Raw genomic sequence first — 19,031 nt, 5'->3', positions numbered from 1 at the left:
CCGGCAACAGGACCAGCAACCATAACCCAAAACCAAAAACAAAAAAAAAAAAGAGGCCACAACAGAGGAAGGCCCCCAAACCCAAAAAAAAAAAAAAAAAAAAGAAAAAATTACTTATCCAGGTTACGTGGAGAGTAGTAATCTCAGAAGCACAAAACATATAGGTCACCAAGACTCTTACAGTGACACGTGTCGCTGAATGGATAAAGGATAGAATTCTATTAAAGAGCAAGGGAAAGCTGCTTTTTGCTCATATTCTGTTTTATAGACTCTTTCCTGGGCATCTCCTAATTTAATAAAAAATATGAGCCTCTGAGCAATAATTAGGTATCACCAAACTAGTCTTCTACTCATAATTTTAACTTATCCTTAAGGATAATGTGGTAAGAGTCACTTGTGGGGTTGACTGAGCTTCACCAAAAATCAATATATACATCAAGCTCATAAACTGCATACTAGTTATAAAACAGACAAAACATAAAACATTCACACTCGGTGATTTCCTTTGCCTGCATAGCAGACATTTCATCCTGTCTCTTGTTTAGATGATTATTATTTGAGCAGATAGGACCATTTCCCATCTGTGATTGTTATTCTTTGCTCAAAGCAGCCAGTAGCTTTTCATAGAAGTATCTTTCCTTTCTTTCTAAACCCCTGAGTATTTTTGCAAATTTGATTCTTTTTTGCATGTTCCTAAGTTTGCCTTTACTTTGAAATTCCAAAGTACTTTTCTTGGGTTCACAGCAAAATTGAGGGGAAGGACCAGAGATTTCCCATATGCCCCCAGCCCCACACGTGCACAGCCTCTTCCATTAACAACACCCCTCTACCAGAGTGGTACATTTGTTACAATTGATAAACCTATATTGACACATCATAATCACCCAAAGTCCATAGTTTACATTCTGGGGGTTTGGACAAACGTGTGGTATCATACAGAAAAGTTTCACTGCCCTAAAAATTCTCTATGTTCCACGTGTTCATCCTTCCTTTCCCCCTCCCACTTCCCCTGCTACCCCCAAGCCCTGGAAACCACTGATCTTTTTACTGCCTTCATAGTTTTGCCTTTTCCAGAATGTCATATAGCTGGAATCATACAGTATGTGTGTAGTCTTTACAGATTATCTTCTTTCACTTAGTAATATACATTTAAGATTCTCCCATGTCTTTACATGGCTTGATAGCTCATTTCTTTTTAGCACTGAATCATATTCCATTATCTGGATATACCACTGTGTATCCATTCGCTTACTAAAGGACATCTTGGTGGCTTCCACATTTTGTCAGTTATGACCATAGAACTCGTATGAATGTCCATGTGCAGCTTTTTGTGTGAGCATAAGTTTTCAACTCCTTTGGGTAAATACTGAGGAGAGAGCGATTGCTGGATTTACAGTAAGAGTGTGCTTAGTTTTAAGAAACCACCAAACTGTCTTCCAAAGTGGCTGCACCGTTTTGCATTCCTACCCGCAGTGAATGAGAGTTCTTCTTACTCCACATCCTCACCAGGGTTTTGTGTTGTCAGTGTCAAAGCCCTTGTAATGATCAAAATTTAATAAAAAGAAAGGTGATCTTTCTCTCATACAATTAAAAAATTGAGATATAATTTATATAACATAAAATGCACCCTTCTAAAGTGTACAGTTCAATGGTTTTTGGTATATTCACAAGTTGTGATACCATCACCACTAATTCCAGAGCATGTTCATTATTCCCCAAAGAAACCCCACACCCATTAGCAATCACTCTCTTCTCCTCCCTCCCCTCAGCCAAAGTAGGGGAAATTTAAGAACCATCATATTTGGGTTTTGTCATGTGTATGTTTGTTATGGACCCGTATAAGTGATGTATTATACTTAAGTGGTAACTGTACAAGCATTGATTTTAGTTAGTGGCTTTTCTTGGTAGAGCAGTAGACAGGACATAACAGGTTACTTTCCTTCAAAGTCAAGCATGTGGAGTTGTTTTCTTTTCACAGTAGAAGTACAGAAAAACCTGCTGTCCTCCTCCCACCTCCAGGAAAAGGTTCTGTCATTCTCTCTTACAGAGAATGTGGCCCCATTTGAGCCCCCTCCTTTGTAAATACTGGAGTTCAGTGTATAATAGTTGGAAGCTATTATTTCCTCATTCTCACTTTTCCCATTTCTAGCCCAGTGCCTGTGCTCAGAGGTGATACACGGCTGCATAAGGATTTAATTGCTGCTGTGAACCTCAATTGGTTAAAAAGAATTCTAGCTTTCAAAACCATTTCAAATATTCCCTGCTGAGTGACTGAGGTTTGTTTGCTGTTTTAAGCCTCCCCTTAATCTACAAACACATTTTTCTGTATCTTTTTCTGCCAACAGAGAGGTTCAGGCAGACCTGTTTACCTTTTGAAGGAAAAGCTTCATCAGCTTTCTCCTCATTCCCCTAGGAGGGCTGAGGAAGGCCAGGAACAGAAGAGAAAACTGGGCTGGCAAGATGCGAAGGAGAGGATGCCAGAATGATAGTGAAAGACCGAGTCAGGGAGCCTGAGAAAGACCGGGAACCTCCTCTGTGTTGTTGCGTCTATTAATCTGAAACCATAGCTTCTTTTTTTTTTTATCACCATTGCCTTTCAAGTGCTTTTTCCAAGACATCCAAGTTGAGCTTGTTTATAAGCATGTTAGAATCCAAAGATATTGAGAAGCCAGAGCCTGAAAACAAGGGATTTGTCCTCTTTCTTTCTCATGCTGAGTGGCCTCCCCAGGAAGCTAAGAGGGCAGACAGCAGCATTACTGGGACTGTACCCAGCGTCTGTCGCAGAGAGCGAGAGGTTTCTCTTGCAAGAACCCTGCTGCACAGGCCCTCTGCTGTCAGGGTCCAAGATGATTTCTCTAGATGGTCATGCTGTGCCGCCACCGCCACCGGCCTCGTTCAGTGATAATGACAGTGGGGAATGCAGTCTTATTCTTTCAGAAAGAGAAGGGGAAATCTTTGATTTTGATATATTCTTCCTAAAATGTTTGGAATATGTTTGATTTGAGAGCAATGTGAATATCTTCCCTGCATATTCAGGCAGGGAGATCTTTAGCAGGAATGAAGTTTAACTCCATAGTGTAATGATCAAGACCAGACCAAGACTGGAGTTAGGCTAATAATTTGGTCACCTTTAAAATGGAAAATCATTACATTAGATTCCACCTTCCTTTAGGAGGCAGGTTACTGACTGTCTAATCTTACTTGAATAGTCTCCTTCGTGGGGTGGAGATGGTGTCTCATCTTACCCCACCCCAAATGACTTATTAAAGTATTTCTTCTAGGTATATCACTTAGGAATCATTTGGACTGCAAGTAGCAATAACAACAACAGAGATTAGAGTAGTTTTTAAAAATAGGAGTTTATTTTTCTCACATTTCTGGAAGTCCAGAGAATAGGCAGCATCTGATGTTATTTCTGAGACTCAATAATATCAAGGCTGATCACTACAATTTTCATGGCTTTTTCCTCATAGTTGCAAGATGGCTGCTGAGGCACCAGTCATCTTGTCTACATTCCAGTAAGGGAGAGGTAGGAAGAGAAAGGGATAGCACCTATATGAGGAAAATAAAAGATTACACTGGAACCATGGAGAGGGATTTTTCTTATGTGACTTGGCCAGAATTGTGTCAGATGGTTGCTTCTGGCCTGAGGGAGTTGGAGAAACAAGGCTTGGGAATGGGGTTGGATCAGAGACGAGTTCTGATAAATGCAGCTTTATTTATCTCATTATATTCCTAGTAAATTTTAGTGCTGCTGTGATATTTTACCACCCGTTTTAGCCTGACCCTAAACCTAGCCATAGGCATGCCAACAAATTAGTTAAATTATAGTAATAACACATGGGATTACTATGTGCCATGCATTTTACATATATTTACTCAGTTAATCCTCATAATAACCCAGGGCATGTATGTGATTAATATTCCCATTTTACAGATTAGGAAATGGAGGCCCAAGGGTTCAATTCCTTTCTCAAGTTTGTAGATCTAGGAAGTGGCAGAGCCCACATTCAAATCTGGACCAGATGTCTTCAGAGTTTTTCTCTAAATCACGATACTATATTCCTTCCCTGGTATAAAAATATGTAGAGCTATACACAGATACACAAATACCTGAGGAGACGTTTGAAATTAAGAAGGATTACTGTAGGGAAAGCATTTGGAAAGAATTGAAAAGGTGTGAATTCATATCCTGGCTTCACTGTCCCTAGTCATTCATTCAGCAAATATTTCTGAGTTCCTGCTATTGGCCAGATACTGTGTAAGTAAGACAGACATGGTTCCTCTATATTCTAGTGGGGAAAATAGTTCCCAAAATTGAAGTAGGTGAATAGATAAAGTGTATGTTGTTGATGAGTGAGAAGAGGGAAATGCAGAAAGCTGAGATGGTGGGTAATTGGAGGAATGCTATGTTAGGGTAGCCGGGAAAAGATCCCCTGAGGAGGCGACATTTACATTAGGAGCTGAATGATGAGAAGCATCTTGCCATGGAAATAGCCAGAATGTTCCAGGCAGAAAAAACTGGTAAGAGAAAATTTCCTAAGGGAAGGAAGAGCTTGGCTTTTTAGAGAAACTGAGAAAAGATTAGCAGGCCTGGTGCTAATGCTAGGGGAGAGTGATATAAGGTGAGACTGGATAAGACGTTTGAGGACAGAACATGCTGGGCTATGATGTCATAGAAAAGAATATGCATTTTATTGTAATTGTGGTGGGAAGTTCATGTGTCTTCACTTTACTCTCTGTAACTGTTTCCCTCACTGTATACTGAGATGTATAATACTTGCTTTGACTACTTCAGGAGGTTAAGGTAAGGATCAAATGATGGAATGTGTATGATAGTAAATTGTTTCATGTGAAATTCTTTATAAAATAAGAAATAATAAAGGCCACAGTGTATTTCTTAGCAAGAAGTATGTCTTTTTGAAATATTCTGTGGAATATACTCAGAACAATTGAACTTGTGGTTAGACAGAGCAAGCAGTTCATTAATAGATGCAGCATTTAAAAAATATCTAATGTGTTTACAGTGTTCTGTGGGAGTTCCATTTCCACTTAGAACACAGACTAGGTTGTGGCCGATTATCTTTCTCACTGTGGCAACTAGAGAAGAGATGATGCATGTAAAATCATATGTTTTAAAGCTGTTTATAACGGAGAGCTGTGGACACAAAAAAGTCTAAAGGAACTCAGTTCCAGGGAGGGAAGAGCTCTTCCTAGGGGGGCAGAGCCCAGCAGTCACTTCAGTGTGTGTCTCTCCCTGAGTCTGTGTACTGCTGGGCAGAAGATCACACCTCCCTTGGCAGAAGGACTCTATGGGGAGAGGAGACACCCACGGGGCTGCCTGCACTGGCGCAAAAGGTTGGAATCTGTCGAAGCCCCAAATGCAGAGCTAGTTCTCCAAGTCTGACAACTCTCCCCCTTGGGATTTTGCTGAGAGCCCAACAACACAGGAGGCTCGCGACTAGGCTCTAAAGTAGAGAGCAATTCTTGTAATCCTGTGGTGTTTATCCGAAAGCCCTGTTGAGGGAGGGACCTGTAATACACACAGGACATATCAACCCCCTCAAAGCATTTGGAATCAGAGGTAACCTAAAACTGATTAAAGTTGCAACTCAGCCCAGACCCACCTCAGCTCCTTAAATGGGTTGAAGTGATCTGTACCTCATTTCAACTACCAGACAGAAAGCTTACCCTTCTTGGGGAAATTACTATTTACTCCAGTTTTCTAGAGTTCTTTTAAAAACAAAGTCAACAAAAAATTGTGAGATTTGTAAAAGAAAAGGAAAATATGATCCATACACAATTGACTGGTTTTTTTAATCAATATTAGCAGATGCACTGACAGCACAGATGTTGGCATTAAGAGACAAGAACTTTTAAATAACAATAATAAGTATGTTAAAAAGAAGACAGATAAAAGGGATAAAAGATGAATAATGTCAACAGAGAGACAGAATCTTTAAAAAGAACTAATAGGACATTCTTGATATGAAAAAACATGGTATCAGAATTGAAGCATTCATTGGATGGTCTTAACTAGCACTGGACACATAGAAGAAAAGAAAAGTGAACCTGAAGACAGGGTAGTAGAAATTCCCTAAACTGAAGTACAAGGGGTGAGGGTTGGAGGGGAAACAAACATATCATGAAGGACATCTGGGACAATATCAAATGGTTGTGTTATTGGAGTTCCAGAAGAAGAGAGAGAGAGTTGGACAGAAGAAATACTTGAAGAGAAAATGGATGACTACCCTAAAGTTGATGAAATACATCTACCCACAGATTCAAGAAGCTCAGTAAACCTTAAGTAGAATAAATACAAATAAAACAATCTAGGCATTTTATAATTAAGCTTCTAAAAGCAAAAGATAAAGGGAAAAAAATCTATTAAAAGCAGTTAGAGAGGAAGAACATTATATTTAGAAGAATGTCAGTAAGAGTTATAATTGACTTTTCATCAGAATCAAGAATACAGAAGACAATGGAATGCTGTCTTTAAAAGGATTGTAAAAACAACAATAAATCTGCCAGCCTGGAGTACTATGCCCAGGAAATATATTCATCAAAGATGAAGGTGGGGGCTTCCCTGGTGGCACAGTGGTTGAGAGTCCGCCTGCCGATACAAGGGACACAGGTTCGTGTCCCGGTCTGGAAGATCCCACATGCCGCGGAGCGGCTGGGCCCGTGAGCCATGGCCGCTGAGCCTGTGCAACCGGATCCTGTGCTCCGCAACGGGAGAGGCCACAACAGTGAGAGACCCGTGTACCGCAAAAAAAAAAAAAAAAAAAAAAAGATGAAGGTGAATTAAAGACATATTCAGAAAGAAATATGAGGGGATTTGTTGCCAGCAGATCCATAGTACAAGAAATAGCCAAAGAGAAAGAGAGGAAATACCAAAGGAGGTTCTCAAAACCGATTAGAATGATCTGTTATGGGTACATGGACATGCAGGAAGGATGAAGAGCACCAGAAAGGATAAACATAAAAGACTACTTATTTAATTTTTAAAAAGATTATTGACTTTTTAAAAGAAACAAAAATAATAACCATTGTGGGGTGTAAACATGTGAAGAAGCAACATGTATGACAATAGTAATATAATAAGGGGTGGAGGGAGAATTAAACTCTTATATGTTATTTGCATTGTTCTGAAGTTGTAGCATCTCCAGTAATCATTAAAATATAAGGTATTTCTAAAAACATTATGGAGGGGAAAATGGAATAGTAAAATCTTTTTAAAAAATTTTTTTATTAATGCCACTTTGAATTTATGGTAATTATCATCCACTTAAATCTAATTTTAAATCTAATGGTGTTTTGGGACTTCCCTGGAGGTCCAGTGGTTAAGACTCTGTGCCTCTACTGCAGGGGGCCCGGGTTCAATCCCTGGTCTTGGGAACTAAGATCCTGCATGCCACATGGCGTGGCTAAAAACACCCCACAAACCTAATGGTGTTTTGCCAACAAAAGTTGCTATATAATGCAGTGTAACAGTTGCATTCTGTTTTTCATGTAGTGTTTTCCTGGTATTGTTTTGGAATAAAAAATGACAAACAGCTGATTAAGCTGAAGCTCTGTTTATCCTAATATGGTGAGGTTTGAAGCTGTGAGGCTCATCAAAGTGGTGGATGAGCCCAGGCATCACAGTTATGTAATACGTTAAGACTGGAAGGTCATGGTCCCTACTCTACCCTGGGGTGAAGGGGGAAATATTTGGATCCCTAACTAAAAAAGTGAGAACTCTTGCAAATGTGCTTATCCCAAAAATGCTGTTTGACTTATTTGCCAAAAAAAATAGTTGACCATTGCAATTAAAGGATTCTTTGGGTGGATTGTCTCAGATGAGACCAGTGTGTTACGCAGATGGTCATGACCTGTATTTCACTTCTGATCTTCCTGCCCCCAGCAGAAGTTTATGAAGATCTCTTCTCTGAGATTCTATCAGGATTCCCTTTGCATGAGTAAGAAACCATGCTGTAACTAAAATAATCATTATTAGCCTAAATATATATGCTCCTCATCTTCTAAGATTCACTTAATATTTCCCAAATTTCTCACTTTTTCCAAACATTTTCAGTGCTTAGGTGTATCTGCATGTTTTCTTAATTTCTAAGATAAAGGGTGCTGTTCCATGCAGCCATTGAGGTGTTATCTCTATATTGGCATGGAAAAGATACCTATGACATGTTTTTGAGTGGGGAAAGCAAAGCAGCTTATAGAACAATATGATATGATACAGATGGGAAGAAACCTTCAGCTTCTGCTTTATAAATTGTGTATTACTTAAACTTTTATGCGTATAATATACCGCCTTATAATTTTTAAAAACGTAGTCCATGTCTTCTGTTAAGACTGTTAATTTTTTTACAAGTCATATTCATTTTAAAAGAATAAACCTAAAAAAAAAAAAACTGGAACCAGAGAAAGTTTTGGGCATCTGTATACATTTTCCTGAATATGATACACGGAGGGCAGTAGGCTGTGTGAGCAGTGGTAATTGATTACAGTTTCACAGAAGTAGATGTTTATATACTATAATTCTATGAATTCATTAGTGGTTTTCAAAAGAGAACAGGCTGAAGAGCCTAAAAATAATGAAGGGAGCAGTAACTGCCTTCATAACCTGTGTTGATTTCCTATGTATTTCAACCACTAGAATGTGTCTGTCTTGTCAAACTGTAAAGAATTCAGTGAAGAACTCTTATCACCCAATTATCAAAGCGACATAAAATTATTTTTATCACACAGCAAAGAATAAAAAAAGTAAAAGTGGATATCTAATATTTTCCTGAAATGCTCTGAGTTTTAAAAATAAGTTGGCTAACTCACTGCAAAACTAGAACTACTTACAGTCTGGTACAGTCTCAGGATCAATGATCAAATTCTAGAAATTTATACTAAAGGTGACTGAGAAATCTGGGATTCCTAGAGGTATAGACCATGTGAGCACATGGATTCTTTTCTTATTCCCCTTTCTTTTTGTACTCTCATGCATATCAGTGTGCTTTACATATGCTCTAGGACACGGCTAAGTTTGGTAGTAATCCACTGCTGCTCTGAATGTCCAAATTGAATTGTCCTAAGCGAGTCAGAATGCCACGGTTGGACATTACTATGTCATTGCTCTTTCCATCTGGATTTCTTGTTTTGGATAAAACAGCTCTGACTACACGTTGGTTAAGTAGTCTCAACTTTTTGGTTCAGTTCCACCTGGACCCAAGGAGAAGAAAGCAAGTGTGGAGGAGTTCTTTGACAGGAGTTGCATACATGCTCCAACTGGAAAATTAAAAAGAAAAAAAAATCATGTAAGAATAAGAACAGAAGATCATACTGCATAGAGTAATTCAGTCATTCTTCCTGGTTGAGGACTGAAGTGTTGTATGTAATCAAACATTCTGTTCCTAAGAAGTGTAGTATTTGTCAATCATATATCATAGAGTCAAACATTTAAAAAATTTTCCAGCGTTATTGAGATAGAATTGACAAATAACATTGGGTAAATTTAAGGAGTATGACCTGAAGATTTGATATATGTATATATTGCTAAATAATTACCACAATAAGGTTAGTTAACCACATCCACCACCTCACATAAAATATTTTATTTTTATGTAAATCTCCAAACTCTCTCAGAATTCCAGCATTTTGGCATCTGTCTCCCCTACTGTGTCTCTTGTTTTGTAGACTAACATCTGTTGGATGTTTTTATGTCCTAAATGCTTTACGTGTGCTAACTCACTTAGTCCTCGCAGCAATCCCACGAGGAAAGTACCCCATGGAGCTGCTCTGTGCCTTGTTCAGCTGTTGTCTGCTAGGTTAGCAGTGGTCCTGCTGGGTGGCGATACCTGGAGCTTTGCTGCATTTGGACCTTTCCCTTGGTGGTGATCCAGTTCTCCCTGAACTGAGTCAGTGCCCCACTTCCCCATCCTAATACAGAGTTTTTCCGTTTAATGTCATGGATTATTTCCTCTCATTAGCTCATTTTCTCAACAGCCAACTTTTAAAAAATGTATCTTTAAATTTAAAAATATTTGTTTTTAAATTCTGGTAAAATGTGCGACATAAAATTGACCATATTAACCCCTTTAAGCCTACAGCTCAGTGGCATGAAGCACATTCACACTGTTGTGCAACCGTCTCCACCCTCCAGCTCCAGAACTTGTTCATCTTGTAAAACTGAAACTCTCTACCTGTTAAACAGTAACTCGCCCTGCCTCCTTCCCTGCAGACCCTTACAACCACCATTCTACTTTCTGTCTCTAGGCGTTTGACTACTTTAAGTCCCTCATATAAGTGGAATCATACAGCATTTGTTTTTCTGTGACTGGATTATTTCACTTAGCATGATGTCCTCAAGTTTCATCCATGTTGTAGCATGTGTCAGAATTTCCTTTCTTTTTAAGGCTCAATAATATTTCATTGTATGAATAGACCACATTTTGCTTATCCATTGGTCTGTCAGTGGACGTTTAAGTTGCTTCTGCCTTGTGGCTATTGTGAATCACTGTTATGAACATGGATGTACATGTATCTCTTCAAGACTCTGCTTTCAGTTCTTTTGTATGTATAGTCAGTGGAATTGCTGGATATCACAGTAGTTCTTTTAGGTTTTTTGAGGGACTGCCATGCTGTTTTCCACAGAGGCTGTACCATTTTACATTTCCACTAACAATGAACAAGGGTTCCAGTTTCTCTACATCCTCGCCAATGCTTATTTTGTTTGTTTAATAGTACCCACCCCACTGGATGTGAGCAGCCAGCTTTTTTCACTCTTCTCTGACATCACCTTAGATACTTTACAGGGGCTAACTTTTACTATATATGTTTTGACTAATATGAACAACTTCCCACTTTATGAGTGTGTGAAAGGTATAAAAAGTATTTTTGTGGTAATTCCCGCATGGCCACAAAGTCATTATGAATTATAGAGAATAAAAAGGACGGGGCCACCGCTGACTGGAGGTTATTCCCTCAAACCCCTCTCTATCACACTAACTCCATCTCTCCATTGATATCACGCCTAAATTTAATTTTGTGATTTGTAACATGAGACACTGATTTTCATTAATAGTTACTGTTCTTTTCTCAGAAAATCCATTTCTCGCTGCCGAAGAATCAGCAGGATGCTCTCCAATGAATCCTTACAATCCCCGGCATTCAGCCGCTCCAACTCTCAAGCCTCCATAGACAGCGCCTCCATGGAGGATTTCTGGCGGGAAATAGAAAGTATCAAAGAGAACAGCCTGGGAGTTCAGGAAGAGCAGACGCCAGCTGAGGCCAAGCCCCTGGATGGTGAGGTGCTAGATTGGTCTTCTCCTGTGCTGTCTTTCTTTGTATGCTCTCTTGTTCTGTTGGCAGATAGAAATCATTCCACTAGTAATTTAACAAGTGAATCAGTAGAATTTGGCAAATCAGCTGCCTGCTCCCACTGATTTATATCTGCTGGTCTGGCTCAGGGTGGCTTCTGTGTAAGGTGACATGACCTGAAGGAGGGCTGTCAACACAATCCAAATTGATCCCTTACGTATCACCACTTAGGGATGCTGTACCCGTCTGTTGACTTGATTCATAATCATCTAGCAGATTGAGTATTCTCATTTTAATGGCTTTTATATTTGTATACTTGACCATTAATTACCAAAAGAGAGAGACAAACAGAAGAAAAATTTACCAACATAATTCTAGATTAAAAATATTTAGCTATGAAGCATGTACTAGTATTAATGTATTTAGAGAACGGATAATCTAGTATTTCACCAAATAAAAGCCGTGTCAGATATGTCAATTATACTAGTTTCCAGTGAAATTAAACAAGAAGGTTGAGGACTCAAAAAGTATAATTGTGCGTAATTGTCAAAAAGTGCAAAATTACTCACCTGAGATTAAAAGCATAGGTTATCTTCTTCAGGTACTACCTATCAACAGGTAAATAAAATGCATAAGAAAGACTGAAGGTAGTTTAGCAGGTATCTAAGAATGTTTTCATTAGCCAGTGATTAACCTCAAGACAACTATCAAGATAAACTGAAACTTTAAAAAACATTTTTGTTCTTTATTCCCTTTCTACAAGACTATATCCTTCTTAGATCTGAAAAACAATAGTTCAGATGTACCACAATTAGTGTATTTCACTTAGCATTAGAAATAAAAAGTCCCACCACAGATTTAATGAAAATCCATTCAAGGGAACTGTCCTGCATCAGAGAAGGGTATTTTTATTCCTTTTCCTTACATACTTACATTTTGCCTTTTCAGATCCAGAAAGACACATAAAGGAAAATACCTCTTATTCTCCACTTCTTTTTTCTTACTAGCTAGCTAGCTATCTATATTAAAAATCATGAGTTTGTACTGATAACCTCCAATTCCAATCCAACACCACAAAGTTTGTTGTTGTCTACCATTTTTCTGTATTTATTACCCCCTTCTCCAATAGTGAGAAACCTGGTTCTTACTTTCCTCAATGTATTTTTTCATTTGCTCAAGCCTAGAGTATACAGAAATCATTCTCAGGCTTGCTAACATAAACTTCTACAAAAAGCATACCTACTAACTGGAGTTTAAAATTTATTTGACTGATATTATTTTCCTTGAAGCATATGCCTAGATCTTAAGCGTGCAATTCGGTGACGTTTGACAAATACTAACCCTGTAACCTCACACAAATCGACATAACATTTCAATCAACTCAGAATTTCCTCATGGTTTTTCCCAATCTCATCATCCCCGTGACTTGCTCTCCCTAGCCAGAGACAACCAAGGTTCTGATGTTTTTGCAGCATATAGTTTTGGGTTTGGCTTCTTTCACTGAACATAATATTTTTGAGATTCATTTGGTGTATTACTATTTCGTTGCTTTTTTCTTTTTTTTTTTTTTTTTTTTTTTTTTGCGGTACGCGGGCCTCTCATTGCTGTGGCCTCTCCCGTTGCGGAGCACAGGCTCCGGACGTGCAGGCGCAGTGGCCATGGCTCACAGGCCTAGCCGCTCCACAGCATGTGGGATCCTCCCGGACCAGGGCACGAACCCGCATCTCCTGCATTGGCAGGCGGACTCTCAACCACTGCGCCACCAGGGAAGCCCTATTTCATTTCTTTTTATTATGGGATAGTTTGTATTAGTTTCCTAGAGCTGCTGTAACAAAGTACCACAGAACTAGGTGGCTTAAAACAACAGAAATCTGTTCTCTTGTGGTTCTGGAGACCAGAAGTCCAAAATCAAGGGGTCAGCAGGGCCCTCCTCTCTCTGAAGTCGTAGGAAAGAATCTGTTCCATGTCGTTCTCTTAGCTTCTGGTGTTGCCAGCAATCCTAGCTGTTCCTTGGCTTGTAGACAACACATGCCATTCTCTGCCTCTGTAGTCACGTAGCCTACTCCCTGTGTTGTTGTCTGTGTCTCACCTCCTCTTCTTGTAAGGACACTAGCTATATCGGATCAAGGGCCCTCTCTACTCCAGTATGACCTCACCTGAACTTAAATCCTAATTATACCTGCCAAGACCCTGTTTCCAAATAAGGTTACATTCACTTGTATTGGTGGTTAGAACTTCAGTGTATCGTTTTGGGGACCCAATTCAACCCATGACAGCAGTATTCTGTTGTATGAATATGCCATAATTTGTCTATACATTTAACTGTTAATGGTTGTTTGCGGTTTTGGCTGTTATGAATAAGGCTGCTGTGAACAATCTTGTAGAAGTCTTTCGGTGGAAATATATTTTTATTTCTCTTGGATATATGTATTTTTCATAGAATATGTGTAATTACATAAGAAACTGCCAGCATTTTTCCAAAGTAGTTGTACCACTTCACACTCCTCCCAGCAGTATCTGACAGACAAGTCTAGCTGCTCCACATCCTTACAACATTTGATGTTTTAAGACTTATTAACATGAATGATTCTAGGGATGTGTGGAGGTATCTCATTGTGGTTGTAATTATATTTCACCGGTGACTAATGATGTCAAATGCTTTTTCCTGTTATTATTGTCCATTCATATACCTTGCTTTGTGAAATCTTTTGACTATTTCCTTTAATTGGGTGTCTCTCTTGTGTTCTCTCACCTCTCTCATTTTTTAATTGTTTGCAGCTGGTATGCAGTACAATTGATTTTTGTACTTGACGTTATATTTCATTACCTTTCTAAATTCACTTACCAGTAGTTGTCTACTACTAGATTTCTTAGAATTTTCTACATAAACAAAGAGATCATTTGTGAATAGAGACAGTTTTACTTTTTCCTTTGTGACTTCACTCCATCCCACAAATTTTGATATTTCATATTTTCATTATTATTCAGTTTAAAATGTTTTCTCATTTTCTTGTAAAGCACATGGGAAGGCTTTTGTTCATGTACCAGTGATAGAATAACATAAGCAGAGTCCAACGCCTCTGGACTGATGATTTGATAGTGTACTTGCCAACCAGTCAATTGTGCTCCTTAAAAGAAACCTTGGGGCTTCCCTGGTGGCTCAGTGGTTGAGAGTCCGCCTTCCGATGCAGGGGACACGGGTTCGCGCCCCGGTCCGGGAAGATCCCACATGCCGCGGAGCGGCTAGGCCCGTGAGCCATGGCCGCTGAGCCTGCGCATCTGGATCCTGTGCTCCACAACGGGAGAGGCCACAACAGTGAGAGGCCCACGTACCACAAAGAAAAAAAAAAAAAGAAAAAAAAAGAAACCTTATTCAGGTAATGCCTGTTTAGCATAGTTCCCAGAATGTTATAGTGTGTACAATGGATTTTCTGTTACATGATGTTGTTATTCTGAATTCTTTAGTATTTCCGCACATCTAATTTATAACAGCGATTGATCCTCATCATTATGAATTTTAAGTTTTTTAGCTGCCTTCTGAGAAAAGGAAAGATTACCTAATGTTCAAAATAAGGAGAAAAGTAAGAGAACAAATATCTATTGGACACATACTCTGTTCTAGATTTTTGCCATCTGTCACAAATTCACTGATAAAATAATCCTCATAGCCACCTAATACTTTGGTAATTATTACCTCCATTTTGCCAGGAGGACACGAGATCTAGAGACACTTAAAACTCTCCAAAGTCATTCAGTTAGTGAATGCTGGTTGGGATTTGAACCTGAATTTGTGTGATTAAAAAATTCTTTTGTGTGCCATTAAACCACTTTTTTTCTGTCATGGTTTTAGTTTAGATATTAATATTTTATCATTTTTTGAAATTGGCTGTTCAGATATGGCTTATATTTAACTCTCTGGTAAGGAAAATTACCTTCCCAAATCTGCCAAATAACCTTACTCTACTAGAAGATATTTTAAAAATTTGACTTACTTAAAAAAATACAATACAGACCTTTTATTCATTCCTATAGGCCGTTCCCACAATTACTATGGGAAAAAGAATGGTCTTTTAAATTTTTTTGAGGTTTAATTTACATACAATATTGTATTAGTTTCAGGTATAAACATAATGATTAGATATTTGAATACATTGTGAAACAGTCACCAAAATAAGTGTAGTTAATATCCATCGTCACACATAGTTACAAAACGTTTTTTCTTGTGGTAAGAACTTTGAAGATCCTACTCTCTTAACAATTTTCAAATATGCAATAGAGCATTATCAACTATAGTTACCATGCTGTACATGACATCCCCATGACTTATTTATTTTATTTTATAACTGGAAGTTTGTACCTTTTGACCACCTTTACCCATTTCACCCACCCTCCACCCCTGGCCTCTGGTAAGCACCAATCCGTTCCCTATATTTATAATCCCGGACTTTTTGCTTTGTTTTGTTTTTAAACTCCACATATAATGAGATCATATGGTGTTTGGTGTTTTTCTTTCTCTGTCTGACTTATTTCATTTGGCATAATGTCCTCAAGGTCCAGGATGGTCTTAATATATTGTCTAGTGATTATTTCTTACTCGCTGATGTGTACAGACTTACAGATATACATGGCTTCCAATCTCAGAATATTCTAACCTTCTCTTGGTAACTTCATCTTACAGAAGGAGAACTTGAAGCAGAGTGGTTGCAAGATGTAGGTTTATCAACCCTGATCTCGGGTGATGAAGAGGAGGATGGCAAAGCCTTGCTCTCTACTTTGACTCGAACCCAAGCAGCTGCAGTGAAGAAGAGATATAATACTTACACTCAAACCATGAGAAAAAAGAACAAGCAATCTGTCAGGGATGTCAGAGACATCTTTGGAGTCAGCGAATCTCCTGTAAGTAGTGAACAGGGCTCAAAAGGTTTGGTTTGATTGAGGGGAGGGAAGGGGAATGTGGAAAAATTATCAGAAAAGGTCAATCATCCTCTAGCTTTAAGAGAAAAGTAAAGCAGACAGCAAACTGCAAAATTTTGCAAATTTGAAACTTAAGCGATTATTTCTTATTCCCCATACAGCAGTCTCCCTGCACACAAAATTTATTCCCTTCTTTTGAAGTTGATCACTTCTTTGGCAATGGAGCAAGTCTTTGTGGATGGGTTACATGGAGCCTTTACTTAAACCTCGGCACTGAATGGAAACTCTGTGGACAGGCAAAGGAGTCCCAGAGAAGTGGGCCCAAGTATTATGAGCAAGTCTGTGTAGTTTGTTTAAATTGGGGGTGGGGATGGGACAGTGGTTAGGGTACCCTTTTATGTTCAAAGAAATTAAAATGGTGAAAAGTAAAAGATACAGCATTAATCAAATGGGCCAGAGAATGATTCAAAAAACCATAAGGGAAGCATCACATGTTTTCTGAGAAATGGCTGGTTGAAATTCCAGCGTACCCTTGGCTATTCCACGGCCACAGTTTTACTTCTGAGGCTGAGTCATGTCCTCCTATTTCTGTGGTTGTTTTACTGGTAGCTCTGCTTTACAGTTCACTCATTCATCCATTTATTGCATCACTGCAGTGTTGCATTGAAATAATTGCATCACTGATGCAACAGATAATTACTGGATACATTCTCTGTGCAATTCTTATATCAGGTTCTATGCAGATAGGATTCTTGGAACTTTGGGGTAATTCATATGTAGGAAAAGGGGAACTTGATATTCTGCTGCAGTCACAGGTAAAGTTGCGTGGGGCAAGTTGGTTAATCACTTTGGTTTAGGTTTCTTATCTGTTCAATTGTAATATCAATAGTGACATAAATTAAAACTTCAAGGATATTGGGTAGCTGGCATAACTGAAGACAGTCTCTAATTTGAATTAGTTTAGGTTGTCTGTAAGTCAAATCTTCTCTTAGATACATCAATCCCAGTGGGGTGTTGCCAGGGCAGCTCACATATACAAAGTTAAGCTTTGTATTTGTGTTTACAATGTCCTAGAAGAGCGCTGTCCTTTAGAACTTTCTACAGCGATGGAAATGATCTATTTCTGTGCTGTCCAATATGGTAGCCCCCATCACATGTGGCATTAGCACTTGAAACGTAGCTAGTGTAAGTAAGGAACTAAAATTTTAATTGTATTTAATTGTTATTGATTTGAATCTAAAATGTCACATGTGGCTTGTAGCCAGTATAATGAACACAGTTCTAGAATCTTCTGCTGTATATAATGATATACTCAACGTAAGCCATTTTGAGTTCTACACTGTTTGAACTTTCAGCCTAGTTGAAACCTGGGTCTTCTTGGAAGGTGAGATTGTCTCAAGCTGTAACTGAGTAAAGGTGGTACCCACAGCTTGAGGCTAGGGCTCCAGCCACATGAGTCCTGGACAAGATGCCTATCAAAGAAAAGGTTTACACTGCAGGTTTAAATTCCCTGGGTCATTTTCCAGTTATCTCCCAGATCATCTTGAGAGAATCCTAAGAACTTGGCCTACATGCATCCTTTCCCCATTTCTGTTTCCAGTTACTTCAGACTAAGATTTTTCCTCTTCCTTAGCAAACTGCAAAATATGGGTCTATAGCTTCTCCTGAATCCTCCAGTTACTCAAGAAAATGCATAACTAGCCTCTCTGGGTTTCCCAAAATGTTGCACTATAGTCACATAGAAACAGTGCTCCTCCCATTTCTTTCACTTGGAACCCGAAGGGGATCGTAAGGTAGGCACTTACGCATGAGGGCTTAAGTACAAAATGAAATGAAGAGTCTTACTTTTCCGTAACATGTAAGTGCAATAAACTGATGTTTAACTCCAGCAAAGGCAGAGAGAGGGCCGCATTCTTGGTGGACAAGGGGAGTAGCCCCGGGGGCTTTTCCTCCTGTCTGCCTTCCTCTTCTCCCACATACCCCCCAGTCTTGCTGCGGAAGCCCCAGTTCTAGAGAGAATGGGGAATGAGGCAGGGGGAGTGGTCACAGGTAAAAGAATGACCATATATTCCAGGGAGTAGAGGTCTTGTGCTGTCCTGAGAAGTGGGGCATCTGGAAGTCAGGGAAAGCCTGGCATTGTATTATGCTGCTTAAAAATTCACATTGGGGCTTCCCTGGTGGCGCAGTGGTTGGGAGTCCGCCTGCCGATGCAGGGGACGCGGGTTCGTGCCCCGGTCCGGGAAGATCCCACATGCCGCGGAGCGGCTGGGCCCGTGAGCCATGGCCACTGAGCCTGCGCGTCCGGTGCCTGTGCCCCGCAACGGGAGGGGCCGCAGCGGTGAGAGGCCCGCGTACCGCAAAAAAAAAAAAAAAAAAAAAAAATTCACATTGTTCTTTGTCAGAAATGTAAAAAGCCATATAAAGCCAGCCTTTTAAAAATATGGTATATTTACAATGTGTAAAGTCCTAATAAACATTTCCACAAGACTTTTTTTTCCCTAAAACATTCAGCATCTGCTTCTGCAGGTAAATAGACTTGGAGGTTCTTAGAAATATACCTAAACTTTTAAGTTTCTTATTTGAATTTGACATCATGAATACCAGTTCCTCCCTCCTCCTTCTCTTCCCCTCTCTCCCTTCCTTATTCTCTCCTATTCTTTATTTCTGTCTTTGTCATCGTTTACCTACATTAATAGAACAATAACATAAAGTTGTTTTTTCTTTTTGTTTTTTTTTTTTGCGGTATGTGGGCCTCTCACTGTTGTGGCCTCTCCCGTTGCGGAGCACAGGCTCCGGACGCGCAGGCTCAG

The 19,031-nt window shown here is 39.3% G+C and overlaps 1 protein-coding gene across 5 annotated transcripts in view; it reads left to right on the top strand.

The window, feature by feature from the left end:
* ARHGAP28 (Rho GTPase activating protein 28) overlaps positions 1-19,031 on the top strand; it is a 149,586-nt gene that overhangs the window by 69,824 nt on the left and 60,731 nt on the right. For all 5 annotated transcript variants that reach the window (XR_448255.3, XM_007114869.4, XM_007114868.4 and 2 more), the window contains 2 exons: positions 11,090-11,292; positions 15,986-16,203. Coding sequence is in view for 4 of the 5 variants with exons in the window: in XM_007114869.4 (XP_007114931.2) it covers positions 11,090-11,292; positions 15,986-16,203 (421 nt within the window). In the remaining variant the exon portion in view is untranslated. The remainder of the gene's footprint in view (positions 1-11,089; positions 11,293-15,985; positions 16,204-19,031) is intronic.

The sequence above is a fragment of the Physeter macrocephalus genome, chromosome 19 (assembly GCF_002837175.3).
Source record: "Physeter macrocephalus isolate SW-GA chromosome 19, ASM283717v5, whole genome shotgun sequence".
Lineage (NCBI taxonomy): Eukaryota > Metazoa > Chordata > Mammalia > Artiodactyla > Physeteridae > Physeter > Physeter macrocephalus.
This window is presented reverse-complemented; position numbering and strand designations above follow the sequence as displayed.